The following is a 24317-nucleotide window of genomic DNA, read 5'->3' as shown; positions in this document are numbered from 1 at the left end:
CGCTGCGCCCTCCAGCCCGCTCCTCGCGCCGGCCCGCGAGGGTCCCGGCGGGCACGACCCCACGATGCAGCTGCAGTTCCGGAGCTGGATGCTGGCCGCACTCACGCTGCTCGTGGTCTTCCTCATCTTCGCAGACATTTCGGAGATCGAAGAAGAAATCGGGTAAATAGCTGCGCACGGGCCCGGGCCGGCGGTGGCGGGATCTCTCCCTATCCCACCCTGGTACCCCGCCCCCGCTTTGTGTGCACCACGTCCCCCTGTCGCCCAGCTGGGGAGGTGGGGGACGGTTCGGGTCGGGGATGGCGGTGCAGTGCGCCCGGGACGGTTTGGGGAGCGGAGGGTGGGGGCGCGGCCGCCGTGAGGTTTCCCCGGTGGAGGGGCACGACAACCCCCAGCTGGCCCGCATCGGGGAGCGGACTCGTCCACTCTGCCCGGTTCTCTGGCCGGTCTGCGCGCAGTGTCAGCGGGGTCCAGGGAGGGCGCCGGGGAGTGTCAGCGGCGGGCGGAGGGGCCGAGAGTGGAGGAGGCAGGAGTTTCTTTGTCTCCGGTTCCGCCGCTTTCTCGCCTTGGCAAAGTGGGAAGGGGGTGCGCGGGGATCTCTGCGCGGGGTTGGGGATCCCCAGGCGGGAGCGGAGGGCGGGGGCTCTGCATGGGCTCCCGGGAAGGGGGGTGTCCCCTCAACACACACAGACATGCACACGCGCCTCCCGCTGGCCCCGGAGCCCGGCGTTGGGGTGAGGGTTGGCACCGCTGGAGGCGGGGCGCGCGGGGCGGGGCTGAGACCCCCGCCCATCCCTGCCTTTGGATGCTCAACCAGCCCTGCCGCCCCCCACCCTCAGCTAGCAGCCCCTGGACTAAGACGTTTCGGGGAAGTCCGTACCGCTGCCCGGTGGGCTTCTGCGCCCGTCGCGCGGGGTCTCACCCTTGCTTTTTCTCATGATCTCTCCAGGGGGACGTGCTGGGACACCCCGGCGCCCCTTGGCTAGCGGTGGGGCAGGACCGCAAGCCCCTGCCCTGTTGCGGGGCTTTCAGGAGCGCGCGCTTGCGGCGCGGGACGCACCCGCGGTGGGTTCTGGAGGTGGAGGCTCGTATCCCGCCGGGCAGCCGCCTCCCTGTCCCACACGCCCTGCCGGGCCTGGCCCCTCCGCCGCTACGCCACGAAGAGGCGCCTAAGGGCGGTGGGCGGGCGGGGAGGCAGCCAGTGTTCTGAGGGTCCCTGAGGAGAGCCTCCTGATCCAGGCCAGCGATAAGGTGGGGTCTCAGAGTGCGCAGCTCCCTTCCTCTTTGGGGTAGTGCTTAGCCAGCCGCCCTCCGCGAGTCCGGCGCCGCCTAGGCTTCTTCTTTGTCCCGTTTGCTATTTCATTCATTATGAGCGCGAGTTGAGGAGCATTTACACTGTCAGTTCCCTCAAACGGGAGATGCCAGTCCAGAGCCCAGGGTGCCGAGGCCCTTAGGGGCAGGCTCTGCTTTCTGCTCTCCTGCCCCTGCCCATCACGGTAACTCCAGAATTCCTTCTCTGAACTCCTCCGCCCTTCAAGAAACCCTCTCTCCGCGGCGGCCTCCTCCCCATCTTCAGGAACTCGGTTTCCCCCGGAGTTCGAAAACTTTCCCAAATGCTGTGCAGTTAATAGACGATGTGCCACTCGCTTCCACGCGAAGATGGAGAAACACATTACTCTCCTGCTCGCCTAAAAAACACTGGTAGGAAAAGGAAGCGGATAAGTTGAGTCTTGGGGTGATGGAGGAGGCAGTGGGGAGGAAGCCTCTAGGCTCCCCCCTCTCTTCTCCCAGAGTGGGCTCTGCCTGGTCTGGTCACTTGCTGACCTTTGCCGATGTGATAGGGAAGGATCCGCAGCTACCCATTGTTCTGCTATAAAAACAACACTCATTCATGCATCCTGTAGTTCGTCCATTCACAGAACTTTCACTTACTACCTTCTATCTGCCAAGGACTTTTAATTTTTTAAATGCAATCAGGAAATCGCTTTGCACATAATGCTGCATTTTCCTGCCAAATGCATTGTGAAGCCTCTCCTCCCCACATCAAGTTGTTGCAACGAGGGTATCCAGGAATACGCTCCAAAGCCTGAGCTAAGAAGGACATTTATACATATAATTTAAACCCCAGTGCTCTTCTGCTATGGGCGTGTCCCCTGGATCTGTTTCACTTGGGGATTCCTGCTTCTTTTTATCCTGCCCGCTGCCTGGGCTGACCCTGGAGAAAATAGTCAAACAGATCAAATGTGTTATCCTCTGTGACTTATTCCTTTGATCTGGTACCCCTCTGTCCTCATGTTGACCCCTAGCTTGACCAGTCATGACCCAGGCCAGAGACCCACCTCCAGTCTGATGTGCAGCCCCGGACCAGAACTCCGGTCTCACACATATTTAACCTCAAGGAATGGAGGCATGTCAGGGATTCACTGTGGCTGAAGGAGGAACAACTTGAGGCAGAGGATGGAAATCCCAACAACCTGTTACTTCTGTTTACACCATCACTTCCTTAATCCATGTACAACCTTAACTTTGAGCAGCTGAGGCTCCGCACAGGTAAATGCCTGGCACAGTGCCAATGAGGGGCGCCAGGAGCAGGACCTTCCCAGAGACCTCACATCATATTCAAGTTCATGGTGCTATTGCACCAGCCCTGCCCACCTTCCCCAACTTGATCTTGGCCTGTGCTAGAGAGGATTGAGAATTGCCTGCCAGTGTCAGTCCCTGGGGTAAAAAATTGTCCTGGAAAGTAGTGGCTGGTTCTGTTAGGGAGAAAGAAAGAAGGAAGGAAAGAAGGAAAGAGAGAGAAAGAGAGGAAGGAAGGGAGAGAGGGAACCTCCCTTTGGGGTAATTTTTCCAAGAATTAAGGAATGAAGAGTGAATGAGGAAAGAGAATGACACATGTAATGTCTGGAGGAAAAAAATCTGAGATTCCCCTTTCCTGGAGCTCCGGATTCTCTTTCCTGTAAAATGAGACCTTTGATGTGGTCTCAGCGGTCCTGTCCTGCCTGCGGATTCCTATAACATGTTTGTGAAGGGCAGGGCTTTCATCAAGGGGCTTTTTCTGAGATATATGCATCTCTTTTCCTGTTAAGTGATTGTTTTCAAAGTTTGATTTCTCACTCGCTGGCTTGTGGAAATGCCTCCCTGGGGAGAAGGAAACGTGGAAAGTTGAGTTCCTGCAAAGCACCCAAACAGCAGCCTAGGAGTGAATTCAGAGATGGGGTGGGGCTTCTGATAAAACAGCCCCTGATCAACTCAGGCAGCTCTCTGAGTTTTGGAGACCAAGTTGTGAATTAAAGTGTTCTTCTGATTGTCCACTAGGTTTTAGTCTTTTTTATTTTTTCCCATACAAAAATTTATACGTATATTGTTATGTGTGGCCCTAGTTACTCTCCCCGTACTGTGACAGCACACTGCTCCTTTCCACCCCTGATTCCCCATGTCCATTCAACCAGCTCCTGACCCTCTCTGCCTTCCCATCTCACCTCCAGACAGATGCTGCCTGTTCAGTCTCTTGTATCTACTTGAGCTAAGAGGCACACTCCTCACGAGTATCACTTTCTGTCCCACAGTCCAGTCCAATCCCTGTCTGAAGAGTTGGCGCTAGGCTTTAGTTTTGATTGTAACCTCCATGAGAGCAGAGGGCATGCCTTCCATGCCTACCAGGGAGCCCCCAAAACCTGGCACACAATGCATTCAATAAACAGCATTGGATGACTGTTCACCACTGACCCAGTGATGGGCACACAGCATCCTTGGGGAAGGCTAAGACTCCTAGAGCCTTCTCACAGGAAGGGACCATAGGGTTTCCCTACACAAAACTCCTCTTTTTACTGACTAGGGAGCTTTGCTGAGGAGACCTGGTGGCACACTGGTTAAAAGCTCGCTGCTAACCAAGAGGTCAGCAGTTTGAACCCACCAGCTGCTCCATTGGAGAAAGATGTGGCAGTCTGCTTTGGTAAAGATTACAGCCTTGGAAACTCTCTGGGGCAGTTCTACGCTGTCCTGTAGGGTTGCTATGAGTCAGAATTGACCCGATAGCAACAGGTTTTTTTTTAAGGAGCTTTGAGCCTGAGAAGCAACATCACTTATCTAGGGTCATATGCTGGCTCACTGAGGACAGGGCAGGACTGCATAGATCTCCTCACTTATAACCAGGGCTTCAAACGGTTTGAACCGGTTCAGTCATGGCCAATGAAGTGAAACTGGAAAAAACGTGAATTTTTAAACTTTGAGTCATCTGGAACCATAACCAGAACGGGAAAAATTACAGGTCAAAGCCCTGGGATGGGAGACTCGGAAGAGGTGTAGTGAGCCCTTTCCGGAGTCTAACGTGTCACTTCCTTGACCATGATTGAAATGGGAAGAACTGATTCGAACCCCTGCTTATCACCCAGTGCCCTCATCCTAAAATGAGTTCTTCTCATCATAAAGGAGCTATAGAACTTTAGTTAAAGGGAAAGTGAATAACTAGGAATAGTATAGTCATTGTGATGATGATGGAGATGAAGATGATGGTGATCACTAGCATTTATTGAGTATTTGTTGTAAGTAAGGAGCTACTCCAAGTGCTTTGTAGACATTAACACATTTCATTCTCATGACAACCCATTGGTCACCTACCAATGACACCAAGAACTGCCATGTGTGTTGAGCTCAGGGTACCAGGCACTGTGCTGATTGCTTTAAAGCACTAGTTCACCGGATCCTTACCAAACCCCCTGTTATGAATTGAATTGTATCCCCCCAAAATATGTGTTGTAAATCCTAACCTTTATGCCTATTATTATAACTTTGGGAATGGATTGTCTTTGCTATGTTAACACAACAGGATTAGTGTAGGGTGTGTCTTGAGTCAATCTTTCAGAGATATAAAAGAGATTAAACAAGCAGGTGAGAGAAGCAGAGATGGGAAAAGAGAGATGCCAAGCCACATGAAGATCACCCGGGAGCAGAAGCTCAGAAGAGGCAAGGACCTTCCTCCAGAGCCAACACAGAGAGAAAGTCTTCCCCTAGAGCTGACACCCTTAATTCGAACTTCTAGCCTCTTAAACTGTGAGAAAATAAATTGTTTGTTAAAGCCACCCACTTATGATATTTCTGTTGTAGCAGCTCTAGATAACTAAGATAGAATTTGGTACCAGAAGAGTGGGGTGCTGCTCTAACAGACACCTAAAATGTGGAAGCAGTTTTAGAATTGGGTAATTGGTAGAGGCTGGAAGGGTTTTAAGGTGCCTAATAGTAAAAGCTTAGATTGCCTTGAAGAGACTGTTGGTAGAATTATGGGCATCAAAGGCAATTCTGGTGAGGGTTCAGAAGGAAGTGAGGAGAGCTATAGAGAAAGGCTGTATCATCTTAGAGAATGCATATGGATCCAGCAACAGAATGTTGCTAGAAATGTGGACGTTAAGTGTGCTTCTGGTGAGGCTTTAAGAGAAAATGATGAACATGTGATTGGACAGTGGGGGAAGGGCGACACTTTATATGCAGTGGCAAAGCACTTGCCTGAATTATGTTCAAATGTTTGGTGGATGGTAGAACTTGTAAGTGATGAACTTGAATATTTGGCTGAAGAGATTTCTAAGCAAGATCTTAAAGGGGCCACGTGGTTTCTCCTTGCTGCTTATAGTAAATGTGAAAAGAAAGAGATGGACTTTAAAATTAACTGCGTGAAATGAAAACAGAACTTAAAGATTTGGGAAATTTTGTCATAAAAACCAAGGGCGCATGTCCTAGAATGGTTCACCAAGAATGTGGCTACACAGTCATTTGTTAAAGAGATTAAGCCTGTGATGATGTCTCTAACCAACTACCACAGCGGAAAACCCATCAACTTAGACTGTAGGGGACAGAGAAAGAGTGAAAGGTAAGAATGCTGCCTGCCTCTTGGAATTCTACAGGCAGGAAACAGGCCAAAGGAGCGACATCTGTTGTCCTCCAAGAAAGGAAAGGATCATCCCTGGAGCAGCTTGGAGATCAGCAGAACTGTTGGAAGGAGCATGGGAAGCAGGGCCTTCTTGTTTTCAGAGGGTGAGGCCATGGTCCCTGGATCTCAAAGGGTGGGGCCACAGCCTCCTAGGTTTCAAAGAGTTGGATCTTTGTCAACTCAGTTGAGGAGTGTGGGGCTGCTGTTAAGGAGTGCCAGGGGGATGAGGCTGCCACCCAAAGCCGAGTGGGCAGGGCTGCCATGCTCAAGGGGCAGGAGAACAGGGCCTTCCAGGGCCGAGAGGTGAGGTCACCACTCATATGGACTAAGAGAATGGGTCCATCCAAAGATGAGGGAGCAGAGTTGCCATCCCTGTGGGCCTGGAAGGCAGAGCTGAAGCCCAGGGTCGAGGGGCCTCTACCCAGAATCCAGAGGGTGTGGCCAGCACCCAGAGTCTGGAGGGCAGGGCCATTGCCCGGATGGTCTCAGAGAACAGAGGATTATTTTCAAGGCTTGAGAGCTAATTTAAATTGTTCTGCTGGGTTTTGGACTTGCATAGTATACGTTATCCCTTCTTTTTCTACAATTTCTTCCATTTGTAATGGAAATGTCTACCTTGTGCCTATTATACCATTGCACTTTGGAAGCAGATAACTTGTATTCTAGATTTCACAGGTTCACAGATGAAGAGGAATTTTGCCACAGGAGGAATAACCCTAAAGTCTCACCCATATTTGATTTATATGATTCAGAAAATGAGATTTTGGACTTGGAGTTGATTTAAGACTTTTGGGGTGAATGCGGGGGGGCAAAGAATGGAATATTATGGATTGGATTGTGTCCCCCAAAAATATGTGTTGTAAATCCTAACTTCTGTGCCTGTAATTATAGTCCCATTTGGGAATGGGTTGTCTTTGCTATGTTAATGAGACAGGATTAGTGTAGGGTGTGTCTTGAGTCAATCTCTTTTGAGATATAAAAGAGATTAAACAAGCAAGCCAGAGACACAAAGATGGGAAAAGAGGTGCCAAGCCACATGAAAATCACCCAGGAGCAGAAGCTCAGAAGAGACAAGGACCTTCCTCAGAGCTGACAGAGAGAAAGCCTTCCCCTAGAGCTGACACCCTGAATTCAGACTTCTAGCCTCCTAAACTGAGAAAATAAATTTCCATTTGTTAAAGCCACCCACTTGTGGTATTTTTGTCATAGTGGTACTAGATAACTAAGACACCCCCTAAGCTAGGTACTGTTGCTGTCTCCATTTTATCAGTGAGGAAACTGAGGCACAGAGAGGTTGTATAACTTGCTAGGGATAAAGCAGGTGCTTGATGCTAGTTCTACAGGAGGCCAAGCCCATGCTCTTGACTGCCCTGCCCTCTGAATTACTTTCCCCCTACAGTAATAGTATGAAATAGGGTTTCAGGACTGACCTTTCTAGATCATTCCCCAGGGTTCTTCTGAGGACCCGGAGCTCTCTCCTTATCTGCTTGCCTAAGAGCATGTGTCGTGGATTGAATTATGTCCCCCAAAAACTGTGTTTATCAATTTGCCCGGGCCATGATTCCTGGTATTCTGTGGTTTTCCTATAAATTGTAAACCCTACCTCTATGATGTTAATGAGGGAGGATGGGTGGCAGTTGTGTTAGTAAGGCAGGACCTGATTTACATGACTGGATTGTGTCCTGAGGCAATGTCTTGAGATATAAAAGACAGAAGTGAGCAGTGAGACAGGGGGACCTCATACCATCAAGAAAGCAGTGCCGGAGCAGAGCGTGGCCTTTGGACCGGGGTCTCTGCGCAGAGAAGCTCCTAGTCCAGGGGAACACTGAAAAGAAGAAGGCCGACAGAGAGCAAAAGCCTTCCCCTGGAGCTGACGCCCTGAATTTGGACTTTTAGCCTACTTTGACTGTGAGGAAATAAACTTCTCTTCATTACAACCATCCACTTGTGGTATTTCTGTTGTAGCAGCACTAGATGACTACGACAGAATTGGTACCGAGAGTGGGGTGCTGCTTTAACAGATACCTAAAATGTGGAAGCGGTTTTAAAACTGTGAGCGGATAGACGTGCGGCAGTGACAGAGGACCAGTGGCAGCAGAGAACCAACAGCAGGAGAACAAGGAGACCGGTGAAAGACGGCGCTGGAGCCGACCCACAGAGCGAGGGCGCTGAATGCCTGTGAGCAGGAGGCTTCTTGGCGGAGTGGGGTGCCTCTGGGCACTTAACGGTGGAGCTAGGCTTGCCGACCCATGGAGCAAGGGAGCTGAGTGCCTGTGCACAGAAGGCTTCCTGGCAGAGTGGGGTGCCTCCGGGCACTTATACCGGTGGAGCTACTGAGCTTTGGAACACTTGCCCTAGCAGGGCAGATGCGGGTGTGAGGCCCGAGGGCCGAGAGGCCATAGGAAGCAGAAGCTGAAGAGACAAGGGACACAAGAAGCCGAGCTGCTTCAGCCTCAAAAGGTATGGCCATGATCTCAGGGGTTTCAAAGGTTGCAGCCATGGCCTCTGGTGTTTCTAAGGGTGGAGTGGTCACTCCGACGGACTAGGAGAATGGTGCGCCTACAGCCAAGGGAGCAGAGTTGCTGTCCCAGTGGGCCTGGAAGGCGGAGCTGAAGCCTGGGGCCGAGGGGCCTCCCGCTTAAAATCCAGAGACTGTGGCCAATACCTAGAGTCTAGAGGGCAGGGCTATTGTGTAAATTGTGTCCGAGAACAGAAGATTATTTACAAAGCCTTGAGGGCTAATGTAATGTGTTCTGCTGACTTGCTTGGTGCCTGTTATCACTTCTTTCCCTGCAACTTCTCCCATTTGTAATGGAAATGTCTAGCTTGTGCCTGTTCTGCCATTGTACCTTTGGAAGCAGATAACTTGTATTCTAGATTTCACAGATGAAGAGGAATTTTTGGATTTTGGACTTGGAGTTAAGACTTTTGCTATGATACGATGAGATGAATATGTTTTCCATGTTGCAAGGATGTGATTTTTTGGGGACCAAAGGGTGGAATGTCGTGGATTGAATTATGTCCCCCCCAAAAATGTGTGTATCAATTTTCCCGGGCCATGATTCCTGGTATTCTGTGGTTTTCTTATAAATTGTAAACCCTACCTCTATGATTTAATGAGGGAGAATGGGTGGCAGTTGTGTTAGTAAGGCAGGACCTGATCTACATGACTGGATTGTGTCCTGAGGCAATGTCTTGAGATATAAAAGACAGAAGTGAGCAGTGAGACAGGGGGACCTCATACCATCAAGAAAGCAGTGCCGGGAGCAGAGCGCGTCCTTTGGACCGGGGTCCCTGCGCAGAGAAGCTCCTAGTCCGGGGGAACACTGAAAAGAAGAAGGCCAAACAGAGAGCAAAAGCCTTGCCCTGGAGCTGACGCCCTGAATTTGGACTTTTAGCCTACTTTGACGGTGAGGAAATAAACTTCTCTTCATTACAACCATCCACTTGTGGTATTTCTGTTGTAGCAGCACTAGATGACTGAGACAGCATGTTCTGGCCTTAGTGGTTTAGAAAGAGGGAAAGTGAATGAAGAAGACTAGAGAGACACTTCAGGGCCTGTCTCCCCAATGTCACTCTGGTCCAACCAATTCAGTGTGGTGAAAAAAGAGAATGGCATTAACTCCTAGTATGCCAGACAAGCTCACATCACCAGGGACATGAGTATCCTAGATTCAGGTGGGGCCTTGGGATAAAGCTTCTGGAGGAGGGAAAACTCATTACATTGTAAACCTGGTTCTGATGTCAACTGAATGAGCCTTCCCCACTTCTGCACAGCATATGAATTGGGTATGATTGGATCTGGAGGAGGGGCGATATTAAAAACACTTAACAACCAGTCCCTCATGAGCACCGACCTGTTAGAATGGACATGGGACCTGTCAGAACCGATACCATCCAGTACGCTGTGGCCAGTGGTCCTGGTGCATGCCAGCCAGACATCGGGCCCTGTCTGGAAAAGTGATAGACAAGGAGAGGAGAGCTCTGATCAGTAGCCAGGGCTAGATCATGAGCAGGGGGACAGTGGTGGCTCAGTGGTAGAATTCTCACCTTCCATGCAGGAGACCTGGGTTTGATTCCCGGCAAATGCACCTCATGCTCAGCCACCACCTGTCTGTCAGTAGAGGCTTGCATGTTGCTGTGATGCTGAACAGGTTTCAGCAGAGCTTCCAAACTAAGACAGACTAAGAAGAAAGGCGTGGCAATCTACTTCCAAAAATCAGGCAATAAAAACCCTATGGATCACAACGGTCTGATTCACAACTGATCGTGGGGATGATGAAGGACTAGGCAGTGTTTCTTTCCATTGTGCATGGGGTCCCACATGAATTGGGGACCGACTCAAAGGCCACTAACAACAATAGATCCATGAGCAGGGTGCAGCTATCGCCATCAGCTGAGAATGAGGGTTAGCGCACCGGTAGTGGGTGAGTCCAAGTGGATGTGAAAGAAAACAGCCTTGGGCAGCTGCAGTCCAGGCACTCTGTAAGGTGCATGCATATTTGTTCGAGCTGATGCAACTTTTTTGGGGGAAAATCTCATTCTTCTCATTCACTCAGGTATAAAATAGGAAGGAAAAAATAGGAGAGAAGAAAGGTCTCGTTTTAACTCACTGGCTCCAAGTCCTTGTTGCAAACTGTTCCTAACATCAAATTTAAATTGTAAATAGATATTCCTCTTAGAGAACAATTCACCATTCAGGGCCTCTTTCCCCTTGTAAAGCAAGGCTGCTAGGTTTTAAAACTGTTTAAGCTTTAGAGATCGGGACTGCTGTAAATTACAAATTATAAATATTTCTCAGAGAGAGTAGAATTCTGTAAAGGTTCCCCAATGCTTTTAGCATAGCATGCAAGACAATACATAATCTGGCCCCTGCCTCCCTCTTCAGCCTCTTTATTTCCTGCTCCTCTCATACCCTGGAATCCAGAAATTCTGAATTGCTCACCGTTCCCCAGAGTACACCATGATTTTATACCTCTGAGCCTTTACACATGCTGTTCCTGCTGGCTGGAACACCCTCCTTGCACACACTATTCTTCCTGTCCCCATCCCTTTTGCCCCTGGCTGCCCTATCTCTTCCTTCAAAGCCAAGGTCTGGTGTCACCTCCTTTGCAAGGCATTATCCTGCCCTGACAATCTGGGTTAGTTGTCCCTCTTGTGAGCACACTTAGCATCCCGCCCTGCCAGCATCCTATGGAGATGGATTTCATAATTATGTTTTATTCATCCCTTATCCCCAGCCCTTATGCTGAGCATTTGGCATAGTATCTGAAGTCCACGTCCCTAGGTGGTGCAAACAATGTGGCACCTCAGAAGAAAGGCCTGGTGATCTACTTTCAAAATTCAGCCACTGACAACATTTGTAGTAACTGTTAAATGGGAGACTATTTTGTCCTGTAAGCCTTCATCTTAAGTGAGAATAACAGCACAATTAGAAGAGCGTAGTCAATGTCACTTAAATGTGTATGTAAAAAAAATTTTTGAAATGGCGTATCTTTGGCTATGTGTATTTTCACCAAAAAAAAAAAAGTTGAGAATTTAGAGGGTTAAAATGTTGTGGGGTTGTTAACCAATGTCATAAAACAGCATGTGTGTTACTGTTACATGAGAAACTATCCGTTCTGTAAGCCTTCACCTGAAGTACAATAAAATATTAAAAAAAAAAAAAAAATTCAGCCACTGAAAACACTGTGCAGCACAGTTCTACTCTGACACACGTGGGGTCACCATGAGTCAAAATCCAGTCAGTGGCAACTGGTTATAGGAAGTCCATAATTTGATGAATGAGCAAACTGTGGGCCTAGGACATGGCAAAAATAGGCCCTAAGGCTCTCTACCCCAAAATATAAAACTTATTGCCATCCAGTCAGTTCCCACTCACAGCGACCCCATGTGTTACAGAGTAGAACGGAGCTCAGTAGGGTTTTCTTGGCTGTACTCTTTATGGAAGCAGATTGCCAGGCCTTTCTTTTGTGGCACTACTGAGTGGGTTTGAACCGCCAACCTTTTGGTTAGTAGTCAAGTGCAAACCATTTGTGCCACCCAGGGACCTAAAAGGTATTTACTATCCTAATGTCAGACACCCTCCGCTTGATCAGGAAGCCCACTGCTTTCCCAAGTATCCAACACGGACAGCACAGCTTAGTTAAAGGCACCGTCTGCCTGTGACATTACCCCATCCACTCAGAATGTTGGAGGACATGCAATGGAAATGAAAGCCCCTTTCTAGTTTGTAAAAGAGGGGGATCCAGTGGTATATTTGCCCACTGCCAATTCAGATAAAAAGCAAAGCTGGAGAGCCCCAGTCCCCAAGCCTCTGCCCTGCTCTTTATTCTCCTGAGTGCCCTCCCTAAGTCCACTCCAGCCAGCAGTGCCTCTGCAGCGGCACCCAGCCACCCTCCCTCCTGACTGGACAGGAAGTGTCAATTCTGTCTATTATCGCCTTACGATCTTGGATTCTGGTGGTAAAAGCAGAGGAGGAACTTGGGGCCGGCTGTGAAATTCCAAGGGCTGGCCACTCTGAAGGATACCAGAAGTTGTGCTTGAGACATGGAGAGGGTATGAAATGTGAGGGCAAGTCGGTGTGCATCATCGCATAGGTTTTCTTTTTTCAACACTTCTATCAAAGCCAAACCAAACCTGTTGCTGTCAAGTCGATTCCGGCTCCTGGCAACCTCATGCGTTAAACAGAGTAGAACTACTCCATAGGATTTTCTTGGCTGAAAGTTTTAAGGAAGCTATTGCCAGGCCTTTCTTCCGTGGCACTGCTGGGTGAATTTGAACCTCCAATCTTTAGGTTAGCAGTCAAGCACAAACCTTTTGCACCACCTGGGAACATAACACTTCTTTTTATTCTGAAACACTGGTCAAGTCAAGACGTGTACTAGCTGCATGGATCCTGGATAAACCCAGGAGCCTTGCATCTCTCGGCTGTCTCAAGAAAAGCAAATTAGAGTGACAGATGGAAAGATACAGTGAGAATGGCCGAGGAAGGCATGAGCATAGCAGCATCACCTGGTAAGTCTGGTGGCTGTCTACTGATAGAGGGCAGGGACATGGCCATCTCCTGGAGACGTGCCCTACTGGGCAGGGGAAGGGGGTGCCATCCGCACCCCAGGAACCGTCCCCTAGGAATGACTGAGGGTCTGGGGTTTGCCTGCCGTCTCCCAGTGCTGAGGCCCGTCCTTAAGTGTTGTGATTAGTCACACTCTTGAGTGGCATCTTGGGTGGTTTTAAATTCTCCCCAGTCGCCTGGTGTCCTGACGGGACCTGTTTATCTTGGCGTTTTCTCAGCTTCAGCTGTCACAGGCTTAGGGTTGGGCGGAGGGGAATGCTCCAACTAGGGAGAGAGCAGTGGCCCGACAGGACATGTGTCTGTTCCGCACGCTGGCAGAAGCGGTTCCACACACAGCAGCGTCTCCCAAGATTTCCAGCAGATCGGAGTCCTGAATCGTTGCTCCTGGAAACTCCGCGTCCCGCCATATGCCACGTGGGTGTGTGTGAGAGTTCTGAGAGAGAGAGACTGCCGTCAGGGAGTTTCCCCGAGAGCGGTTTTGTTAACCTTCAAGGAACACGGAGGCCCTCAACTCTACTTCCTGGCCCGTCTTTCAGGCCCGGGGCTACAATTTCTCCTCTGCTTCGAGCCTTGTGGTCAGTGGTGGGGTTTGAAAGGACCCCTAAGTTAGTTGGTAGTTCCCAAATGCAGCTCTGCAGGTGGGTGGTGATCCAAATGGAAGAAGAGGAGGAAAACAAAAAGCACAATGTAGCCATGACAATTATGTTAGTTTCAAGTTGCCAGCTGTCATTGCTTGAGAAGAACTCATGTATATTCTGAGATAATGCTCCTTTCTTCCCTTTCCAAGCCTTTAAGATGGCCTGTTTTTCATGGAAGAGAGCGACGGGTAGTTGGTAGTTGTAATGCTCTTTCTTGACCAAAGAAGTTAGTAACCCTATGACTCCCCAACCCCGAGCCCCAAATTTTTGGAAATGTTACTGGTCCCTGAAATCTAGTACTGTGGGGTATGGAACCTTAAGGGAAACTGAGGGAGTCACTTCAGGAAACAGTGAAACTCCTCACACGTTTTTCCCCTGGGGAGGCGAATGCCAACAGGGAATAACAATAACAGCTGAGTCATTATTTTACATATTTGTGCTGTGCCAAACAATATTCTAAGCACTCTGACTATATTAACACTTGCAATTCTCTCCACAATCCTATGAGGTCCATGTTATTAATTATTATCCCCATTTTACAGATGAGGAAACTGAGGCATAGAGCAGTTAAATAACTTCACCAAAGTCCCACAACTAGTAAGTTGCATAGCTGGGATTCAAACCTAGGCTGTTTGGCTCCAGGGAACAAGGAGAACTGTCCAAAAACTCAATGGCATTCAGTCAGAAAGCATGCATGCTCATGTTTCCAAAACACAAAGGTCTGTGGGAGAGAGAAACTGGAGAGCAGGAGGGCTGATGGAGAACTTAGGGGACAGCATCTTAGCGCCGAGGCCGTAATGGAATATGGCAGCCCAGCCCAAAAGATCGATACCATTTAGGGTTGCCAGCTCTGACACACCTGGTTGCAGGATGCGAGGGGAGGCAGAGCCTCTGATTCCGCCTCCTCCTCCCTCCCCTCTCCTGCAGCCAGCTCCTCCACCTAGGCTTCTTAGAAAGGCTCTGGAGCACAGCGTTCGTTTGACCATCTCATTACCAGAGAGTGAGACAGACACACACTGAGGGAAGAAAACAACATGAATGATTAAAGCCTGGAGGACTTTTCTTCTGGGGAAGGGTGAGAAAGGCTGGCGCAGTCAGCTTCCCCAGGCAGGGTGAAGCCTGGCCAAGGAAGGAAGAAAACCCTGAGAGGAGGGACGGCCTTATGCAGGGAGATTGTACCTGCTTAGGGTACCCCCCACACCTGCCCAGTTAATTTAATACACTCGGGCTGCTGCTGACCAAAAGTTTGGCAGTTTGAGTCCACCCAGAAGCACCTCAGAAGAAAGGCCTGGTGATCTACTTCCAAAAAATCAGCATTGAAAACCCTGTGGAGCACAGTTCTACTCTAACACACTTGGGGTCACCATGAGTCAGAATTGACTCAATAGCAACTGGTGTGTGTGTATGATGCTGTGCCAGCCTGTCTGCTATGAACAGGTCATCTCATTCGTTTTTCATAACCATCCTGTTTACCCCTTTGCAGACAAGGCAAAGGAGGCTCAGAGAGGCTCCAGCACTTTCCTGAGGTCACACAACTAGTAACTGAGGTTTGCATGTCTCCATGGGCCCATGCTGCTCTTAGCTACTTTCTTTGTATTGAAATTGCCTGACTGCCTCCCATACTGGGCCTCCTGCCTTCCACCTCATTTTCTATACCACACACGGGTTTTTAAAAGGATGGTGGAAACTTTTGAGACTATAGAGAAGACTCATTGCAGAAGAAGGAGAATCAGGAATTGGAGGAGGAACTGGAACGTGTGGCTAACTGCCTGCATGAACAACTGCCTCTTTTGCCATGAGATCAGAAGAACTAGATGGTGCCCAGATGCCGTTACTAAACATTTTGATCAAAGATTCTATAGAAGAAGCCTGATCAAAGGTGGGGAGGAGGGAGAGATGTTGAGCAGATTTTTAAATTCTCATGGACTCCAGACTTTCTGGAGCCGTTGAGGCTAGAAGACCCTCCCCCCCAAATTACTGCCCTGAGATAGTCTTTAAACTTTAAACTGAAAATATCCCCTGAAGTCATCTTTAAACTAAACAATATAAGTTAGCTTAATTAGTAACGAATGTCTTCTTTGAGCATTGTGCTCTTTTAAAGAATTATCTATATGTGATCAAATTTCCAATATCAACTTGAAAAGGTAGAGGAGTAGCTTTGGGGGCAGTGAGTTTATATTAATGGCAACAGAATAATTTGCAAAAGGATGGCAAAAATGGTTGCACAACTTGAAGAGTGGAAATTGTTGAATTGGTGTGTTTTGCTGTGTATGTTTTCACCAAAAGAAATAAAATAATTAAAGGGCAATTAAGAGACTCATTGCATATTCTCCCCTGCCCCAGTGGTGATGGCCCCACACAATGGCGGCCATCACCATTCATTGGGCGCAAACTTTTAGCAGGATGCTGAGGAAGAGGCAGACAGAAGCTGGACTCTGCCCAGCGAGGTGTGAACACTTGTCGTTAGGTTTCCCCATCTCTAATTTCAAAAACAAGAATATTGGCTGCGCTTGGAGGAGCGATACCCAGCGTTAACTTGCACCTTCTTTCTTAGTAAATGCCAACGTGGCTTAAATAATGAAGGGAGAAAGTATAAGATGTGTGGAGAAAATGCATTGGTAAATTGATAGGCTGGCAGCTTTTGTCTGCTATTCTTCGGTAAGCAGCAAAGCCCCTCCTACTGCACCTCTGAGGTTCCTGAAATTTGGGGATTGACTTTAAGTGATTTCTGAGTAATACCCAAACTGTACCCTAATCAAAATGTTTAGTTCCCAGGAGAAGCAGGGAGAAACCCCCTGTGGTGTAGCCATCTTGGCATTGGCAGGGAGCCTCTTAGGCTGGCTGTGCATGTGGGCACCAGTGTGCTGACAGTGGCCTCCCAAATCCCCGCTAATGGTCCAGCCTAGGAGAGTAAACCAGCCCAGACCCCTCTTCCCGTCCCCTGCCCTGCCACTGCTGCCCACGGACAAAGTTGAATTTTACCCAAGCACTTGGAATTTTACCCAAGCTCCTTTGTGTGTTCCAGGGACAGTTTATAGTAAACAACTGACTCCAGGTGTAGAAGAGTAGAACTGTTCTCCACAGGGTTTTCAATGGCTGGTTTTTGGAAGCAGATTGCCAGGCCTTTCTTCCCACTGCCTCTGGGTGCACTCACACCTCCAACCTTTCAATTAGTAGCTGAGCATGTTAACTATGTTAACCATTTCATGTTAACTATGTTAACCATTTCATGTTAACAACTGACTAGATGGTCTTAAAGATCTACTCTGCTCAAATAACTTTAGAATAGGCATGTCCCTTATCTCGCCAGCCTTCCTCTCTCCCAATGTCCAGCCCTTCTCCCCTGGGTCTCCCTGGGTCCAAGTGGTTTTATCATAATAAAAGAAAACTTTCTGAGCAGACTGGGCTGTAACTGACACCTCAGTAAAAGCCATTCCAGAGACCAACCCCTCTTAACTTTCTTTTTAAAAGCTCCCAGTTCTTTGTCTCAGTGGGGTGGGTGCTGTTCTCTCACTCCCCACTGCCATCTGGTATTCCTTTCTTCCATTGCCTTAGTCCTTCTTCCCTTATAATAATCCTTTTCTAATAAAGTGGTCCTTGTCTGCTTTAAAGAGGCCCCAGTAGCACAATGGTTAAGCACCCAGCTGCCAACCAAAAGGTAAGCAGTTGGAACCCACCAGCCACTCCACAGGAGGAAGATGTGGCAGTCTGCTTCCGTAAGGATTACAGCCTTAGGAACCCTATGGGTCAGTTCTCCTCTGTCCTGTAGGGTCACTATGAGTCGGAATCAACTCAGTAGTGGTGGGTTTTGGGTTGGGTTTTGTCTGCTTTAACACTGTCCATTGTCTAGTGCAATTGTTTCTTTGACATCACCCAATCTCTATTGTTGTTGTTGAGTGCCATCGAGTCGATTCTGACTTATAGTGACCCCATGTCACCCTGTGTGGCAAAATAGAACTGCTGTATAGGGTTTTCTTGGCTGTAATCTTTATGCAAGCAGATTGCCAGATCTTTCTCCTGCAGAGCTGCTCGGTGGGTTTGAACCACCAACCTTTCGGTTAGCAGTTGAATGATTAACCATTGTGCTCCGAGGGCTCTTTATGAAAGCTCTAAACCCCAACAAAGCGTCAGAATGACTCACTTAGGTCTTCATCATAAATCTCTCCCAGGTAGGGGTGGAGCCAACATGGCACTATAGACAGAAGCACCATGCAGTCCCTCCACAGCAAAGACCTGAAAAACTAAGTAAAACAGAGACAAATGTCAATCCTGGAACCCTAAGGGTCAAATGATGAGATAAAGAACGCAACTAAGTACCAAATGGAATAAAAAACTGACAGAGAAGAGAGAGCAAAGAGAGTTACCAGCGGAGGTCCCTTATCAGCTAACACAGCATGGATCCACCATTTTGGACTCCTGTCGGAGACTGGCAGACAGGGAGTACGGGAAAACAGATTCACAGAGCTCCCAGCAGGAGACAGAGTACCTGGTAACCAGTGATACACACTTTACCACCCCAACCCTGCTTCCCTCTGCTTGGCCTTCACTGCTTCCCAGTGGGCCTTGACCGTGGCATGGGAGGCGATGTCTCCATGCCATGCAGATTTGCCCTGCCCACACCCGCCAGATTCTTCAGTGCCATTTCATTGTTTCTGGTGTTGCTTTTCAGCCTCTTTTGATTTCTTCCTTGCCTTTCACATCCTCCCTCTCCTTTCTCTCGAACACCTGGGCTCTGTGTGCCATCTTTTCTTCCCCAGTCCACACCGCTACGCTGGTGGGATCCCTGGGGGCTTTTTCTTTTCTTTACTGTTTGTTTGTTTTCTTGTTCTTTTTTCCTCTTTATTTTTTCTTTATTTCTCGGTTTCTCATCTCTTCTACTTACCTTCTTTTCCCATCTCCTGAATACCTAGCTCAGTGTGTCATCTCCACCCCTTCTAACCAGGCTGTACTGTGCAGCTTGGGAGCCGCTTCCCCGGTCATTGCAGCTGCACTGGTGGGACCCCTGGAGGCATTTTTTTATTTTAATTTTTTTCCTTATTGTTTTTCTTCATTTCTCGGTTTCTTGTCTCTCCACACCAAACAGCAGGCTCCCTCAGCACTTTTTTTTTGGCTCCTGTTTCTGTTTCCTCTCTTCTTTCTCAAGCCCAGCCTAGCTCCAGACATCACAATCGCCTCCTCCTCCCTCCCTCATGCCTATTTGCACTGTGTGCTGAACATTGCATTCTGGAACAGCACAGGCATGGCCTACCAGAACCTGGCCTGCACTGATCCCCGGCTCACCTTATCGGCCTCAGTACATGCTACAAACAACCCATCCCAGCCCCTCCCCTTCAGCCAGACCTTCCTTGCTGCACCATAGCTGAGCCATCAGCTCTGCCCATTGGACAATGAGGTGAAAAATATCGTGTCCACAGATGACCAAACAACAAAGAACGCACAGCCTGCTGGCTCAGACATAACCAAATAAAACAAGAAAGCAGGATGAAACAAACAAACCTACAATCAATAAGTGAAGACAATAACTACTGAATGTACTAAAGACAGCAGATAATATCAAAACATATTTTTAAAAAAGGACAGAATAGTTCCAGTAGGCATCCAAAATAAAACACCAGATGACTTTCCAGTAAAAGAAAAGGCACTAGAACTACATGATAGGGAATTCAAATCTCTAATATTCAGAGCTATCCAAGAGTTGAAGAAAAAAGCATACAAAAATGAGGAAAAAATAGAGAAATTCTTGGAAAAGGCAGACAAATTCATGGAAAATACACACCAAAAAATGGAAGAATTCAGGAAAATAATACAAGAACAAAATGCCAAAATAAGTTCACAAATATAAATCATACAAAAACAACAATTAAAAATCCAAAATATAAACAACAAGATTTCAGAAAAGGATAATGTCATAGAAGGGCTGAAGAACAAGTTTGAAATGATGGGGAGACAGGATCAGTCAAATTGAAGACAGACACTTGGATACAATTTTGAGGAAAAATCAGAAGAAAGAACAAAGAAAAATGAAGAAACCCTGAGAATTCTGTGGGATATGATCAAAAGCCAAAATTTGCTAGTGATCAGAGTTCCAGAACAGAAGAAGAAAACAGAAAACAGCGAGGATCATTAAAGAACTACTGACAGAAAACTTCCTTAATACCATGAAAGATGAAAAGCTGACCATCCAAGAAGCTCAACAAACCCCATATAGTATAGACCCCAAAAGAAAATCCCCAAGGCATATCATAATCACACTTGCTAAAACCAAAGACAAAGAAGGAATCCTGAGAGCAGCTCTAGAAAAACAAAAAGTCACTTATGGAGGAGAAACAATAAGACTAAGCTCTGATTATTTGGCAGAAACCATGCAGGCAAGAAAGCAATGGGATGACATATATAAAACCTTGAAAGAAAAAAATTGCTAACCAAGAATAATATATCCTGCAAAAACTCTCATTTAAATATGATGGTGAAATTAGCACATTTCCAGATAAACAGAAATTAAGGGCATATGTAAAAAGCTAAACAAAATTTACAAGAATCATTAAAGGAAGTCCTTCAGTTTGAAAACAAACAACATCAGATGACAGCCTGAATCTTAGTATCGCACCAGCCAGATACCAACCTAGGAAATGAACTCTCAAGGACTATCCAAAACCAAAAGATTTACAACAGGGACCCAGAGAGGTTAATCTACAAATGACAACATCAGAACAATAAAAAAGGGAATATACAGTGTAGGTATAGAACTTTCTAATGGAGAGGAAGGCAAGGCAATACCAAGTAATAATAGACTGGTTCTAACTTAAGAAGATAGGGTAAATTTCAAGGTAACCACAAAGAAAGTTAAGAAACCTACTCATCGAAATAAAGGAAAAACAAAGTCTCAGTAAAAGCAAAACCTACAAAAACAAAAGAAATGAAAAAATAAACAAACAAAAGGAATTCAGCACAGGAGAGTAAGAGGAACAAAGAAATTGTTAGCACCGCAAAAAAAAAAGCACTACAAAGTGACAGCAATAAACTCACACCTATCAATAATTACACTGAACGTAAATGGCTTAAATGCATCTATAAAGAGACAGAGGGTGACAGAATGGATAAAAAAACAGGATCCATCAATACGTTGTCTACAAGAGACACACTTAGAAACAAAGACATAAATTTATTAAAATCGAAGGATGGAAAAAAATATATCAAGCAAACAGCCACCAAAAAAGAGCAAGAGTGGCAATCCTAATCTCGGATAAAATAAACTTTAAAACAAAATCCACCATAAAAGACAAGAAGGGCAGTATGTAATGGTTAAAAGGACAATCCATCATGAAGACATAACCATAATAAACATCTATGCACCCAATGATAGGGCTCCAAATACATAAAACAAACTCTAACAGCACTAAAAAATGAAATTGACAGTTCCACAATAGTAGCAGGAGACTTCAATACACCACTCTCGGTAAAGGACAGAATATATAGAAAGAAACTTAGCAAAGATACAGAAGAGCTAAAGGGCGCAATCATCCAACTTGACCTCACAGACATATGTAGAACACTCCACCCAACAGCTGCAAAGCACATGTTCTTTTCCGATGCACATGGACCACAATAGACCACATCTTAGGCCACAAAGAACCCTCAACAAAATCCAAAATATAGAGATAATACAAAGTATCTCCTCTGATCACAATGCCATCAAAGTAGAAATTAACAACAGGAAAAACAAGGAAAAACAATAAATTACATGGAAACTAAGTAATACCCTGCTTAAAAGCCACTGAGTAATAGAAGAAATCAAAGGTGGAATTAAAAAATTCCTAGAATCAAATGAGAATGAAAACACTTCTTACCAAAACCTTTGGGACACAGCAAAGGCAGTGCTCCGAAGTCAATTTATAGCAATAGATGCACACATCAAAAAAGAAGAGAGACAAAATCAAAACATTAGCTCCACAACTTGAGCAAATAGAAAGAGAACAGTAAAAGAAGCGTACAGCCACCAGAAGGAAATAATAAAGATCAGAGGAGAAATAAATGTAATAGATAATAGAAAAACAATAGAAATAATCAACAAAACCAAAAGTTGATTCTTCGAAAAGATCAACAAAATCAACAAACCACTAGCTAAAATGACAAAAGAAAAACAGGAGAGGACGCAAATAACCCAAATAAGAAATGAAATGAGGGACATTACAGCAGACCCAAATGAAATAAAAAGGATCATAACAGAATATTATAAAAAACTGTGCTCCAACAAATTTGAAAATCTAGAGGAAAGGGACAAATTTCCAGAAACATACTACGTGCCCAAACTATCACAAATTGATGTTGAAAATCTGAACAGACTCATAAAAAGAGAAAAGATTGAAAAGATAATAATAAAAAAAAAAAACTTGCAACAACAACAACAAAAAGTCCTGGCCCAGACCGCTTCACTGGAGAATTCTACCAAACATTCAGAGAAGAACTTACACCAGTACTACTCAAACTATTTCAGAACATAGAAAAGGAAGATATACTTCCGAATTCATTCTATGAAGCCAGCATCACCCTGATATGAAAACCAGGCAAAGACACCACAAAAAAAGAAAATTAAGACCAGTATGTCTCCTGAATATAGATGCAAAAATTCTCAACAAAATTCTAGGCAATAGAATTCAGCATTATATCAAAAAAAAATACACCGTGACCAAGTAGGATTCATACCAGGTATGCAAGGATGGTTCAACATGGGAAAATCAATCAATGTAATCCACCACATAAATAAAATAAAAGAATCACATGATCATCTCAATTGATGCAGAAAACGCATTCAACAAAGCCCAACACCCATTTCTGATAAAAAGTCTCAATAAAATAGTTATAGAAGGGAAATTCCTTAACATAATGAAGGGCATCTATACAAAACCAACAGCCAACATCATTCTTAATGGAGAGAGGCTGAAAACATTTCCCTTGAGAACAAGAACAAGACAAGGATGTCTTTTATCACCACTTCTATTTAACATTGTGCTGGAAGTCCTAGCTAGAGCAATAAGGAAAGAAAAAGAAATAAAGGGCATCCAAACTGGTAATGAAGAAGTAAAACTGTCCCTATTTGCAGATGATATAATACTATATATAGAAAACCCAAAAGACTCCGTAAGAAAGCTACTGGAACAAACAGATTCAGTAGAGTAGCCAGATACAAGAGAAACATACAAAAATCCATTGGATTCCTATACACCAATAAAGAGAACAATGAAAAGGAAATCAGGAAAACAATACCATTTATAATAGCCCCTAAAAAATAATATACTTAAGGATAAATCAAACAAGGGATGTAAAAGACCCATACAAAGAAAACTGCAAAGCACTACTGCAAGAAACCAAAAGAGATCTACCTAAATGGAAAAACATACCATGCTCATGGATAGGTAGACTCAACGTTATGAAAATGACAATTTTACCCAAAGCAATCTACAAATACAATGCAATCCCAATCCAAATACCAACAACATTCTTTAAAGAGATGGAAAAAACAATCATTAACTTTATATGGAAGAGACCCCAAATAAGTAAAGAACTATTGAAGAAGAAGAAGAAAGTAGGAGGACTTGCACTACCTGACCTCAGAACCTACTGTACAGCTACAGTACTCAAAACAGCCTGGTACTGGTACAATGACAGATACATTGACCAATGGAACAGAATTGAGAACCCAGATGTAAATCCATCCACCTATGGTCACCTCATCTTCATCAAAGGCCCAAAGTCCATCAAATGGGGAAAAGACAGTCTTTTTAACAAATGGTGCTGGCAAAACTGGATGACCATCTGCAAAAAAATGAAACAAGACCCATATCTCACACCATACACAAAAACTAATTCAAAATGGATCAAAGACCTAAATATAAAACCCAAAACTATAAAGATCATAGAAGAAAAAATAGGATCAACACTAGAGACGCTAACACATGGCATTAACAAACCATAACAACATACAAACTCCAGAAGATAAGCTAGATAACTGTGATGGTCTAAAAATTGAACACTTATGCTCATCAAAAGACCCCACCAAAAGAGTAAATAGAGAACCTATGGACTGGGAAAAAATTTTGGACAGTACAAGTCAGACAAAATCTAATCTCTAAAATCTACAGGAAAATCCAATACCTCTACAACAAAAAGAAAAATAATCCAGTTAAGAAATGGGCAAAGGAAATGAACAGACACTTCACCAAAGAAGACATTCAAGTGTCTAACGGACACATGAGGAAATGCTCACGATCACTAACCATTAGAGAAACGCAAATCAAAACCACAATGAGATACCATCTCACCCCGGCATTACTGGCAGGAATCAAAAAAACAGAAAATAACAAATGTTGGAGAGGCTACGGGGAGGAACTCTTATGCACTGCTGGTGGGAATGCAAAATGGTACAACAATTTTGGAAAATGATATGGCACTTCCTTAGAAAGTAGAAATAGAAATACCACATGATCCAGCAATCCCACTCCTAGGAATATATCCTAGAGTAATAAAAGCCATCACACAAATAGACATATGCACATCTATGTTCATGGCAGCATTGTTCACAAAAGCAAAAAGATGGAAACAACCTAGATGCCCATCAACAGATGAATGGATAAACAAACTATGGTACATACACGCAATGGAGTATTATGCAAAGATAAAGAAC

The 24317-nt window shown here is 45.7% G+C and overlaps 1 protein-coding gene across 2 annotated transcripts in view; it reads left to right on the top strand.

The window, feature by feature from the left end:
* Positions 1-46: 46 nt before the first annotated feature.
* The window catches only part of ST8SIA2 (ST8 alpha-N-acetyl-neuraminide alpha-2,8-sialyltransferase 2), a 93755-nt gene continuing 69484 nt past the window's right edge, over positions 47-24317 (top strand). For both annotated transcript variants that reach the window (XM_004372668.1, XM_004372667.1), the window contains exon 1: positions 47-162. In XM_004372668.1, coding sequence (XP_004372725.1) covers positions 65-162 — 98 coding nt within the window. In that variant the 5' untranslated portion in view covers positions 47-64. The remainder of the gene's footprint in view (positions 163-24317) is intronic.

Source organism: Trichechus manatus, unplaced genomic scaffold (assembly GCF_000243295.1).
Source record: "Trichechus manatus latirostris isolate Lorelei unplaced genomic scaffold, TriManLat1.0 scaffold00019, whole genome shotgun sequence".
NCBI classification, from domain to species: domain Eukaryota; kingdom Metazoa; phylum Chordata; class Mammalia; order Sirenia; family Trichechidae; genus Trichechus; species Trichechus manatus.
The sequence above is the reverse complement of the archived record's forward strand: the minus strand, read 5'-3'. Positions and strand labels throughout refer to the sequence as shown.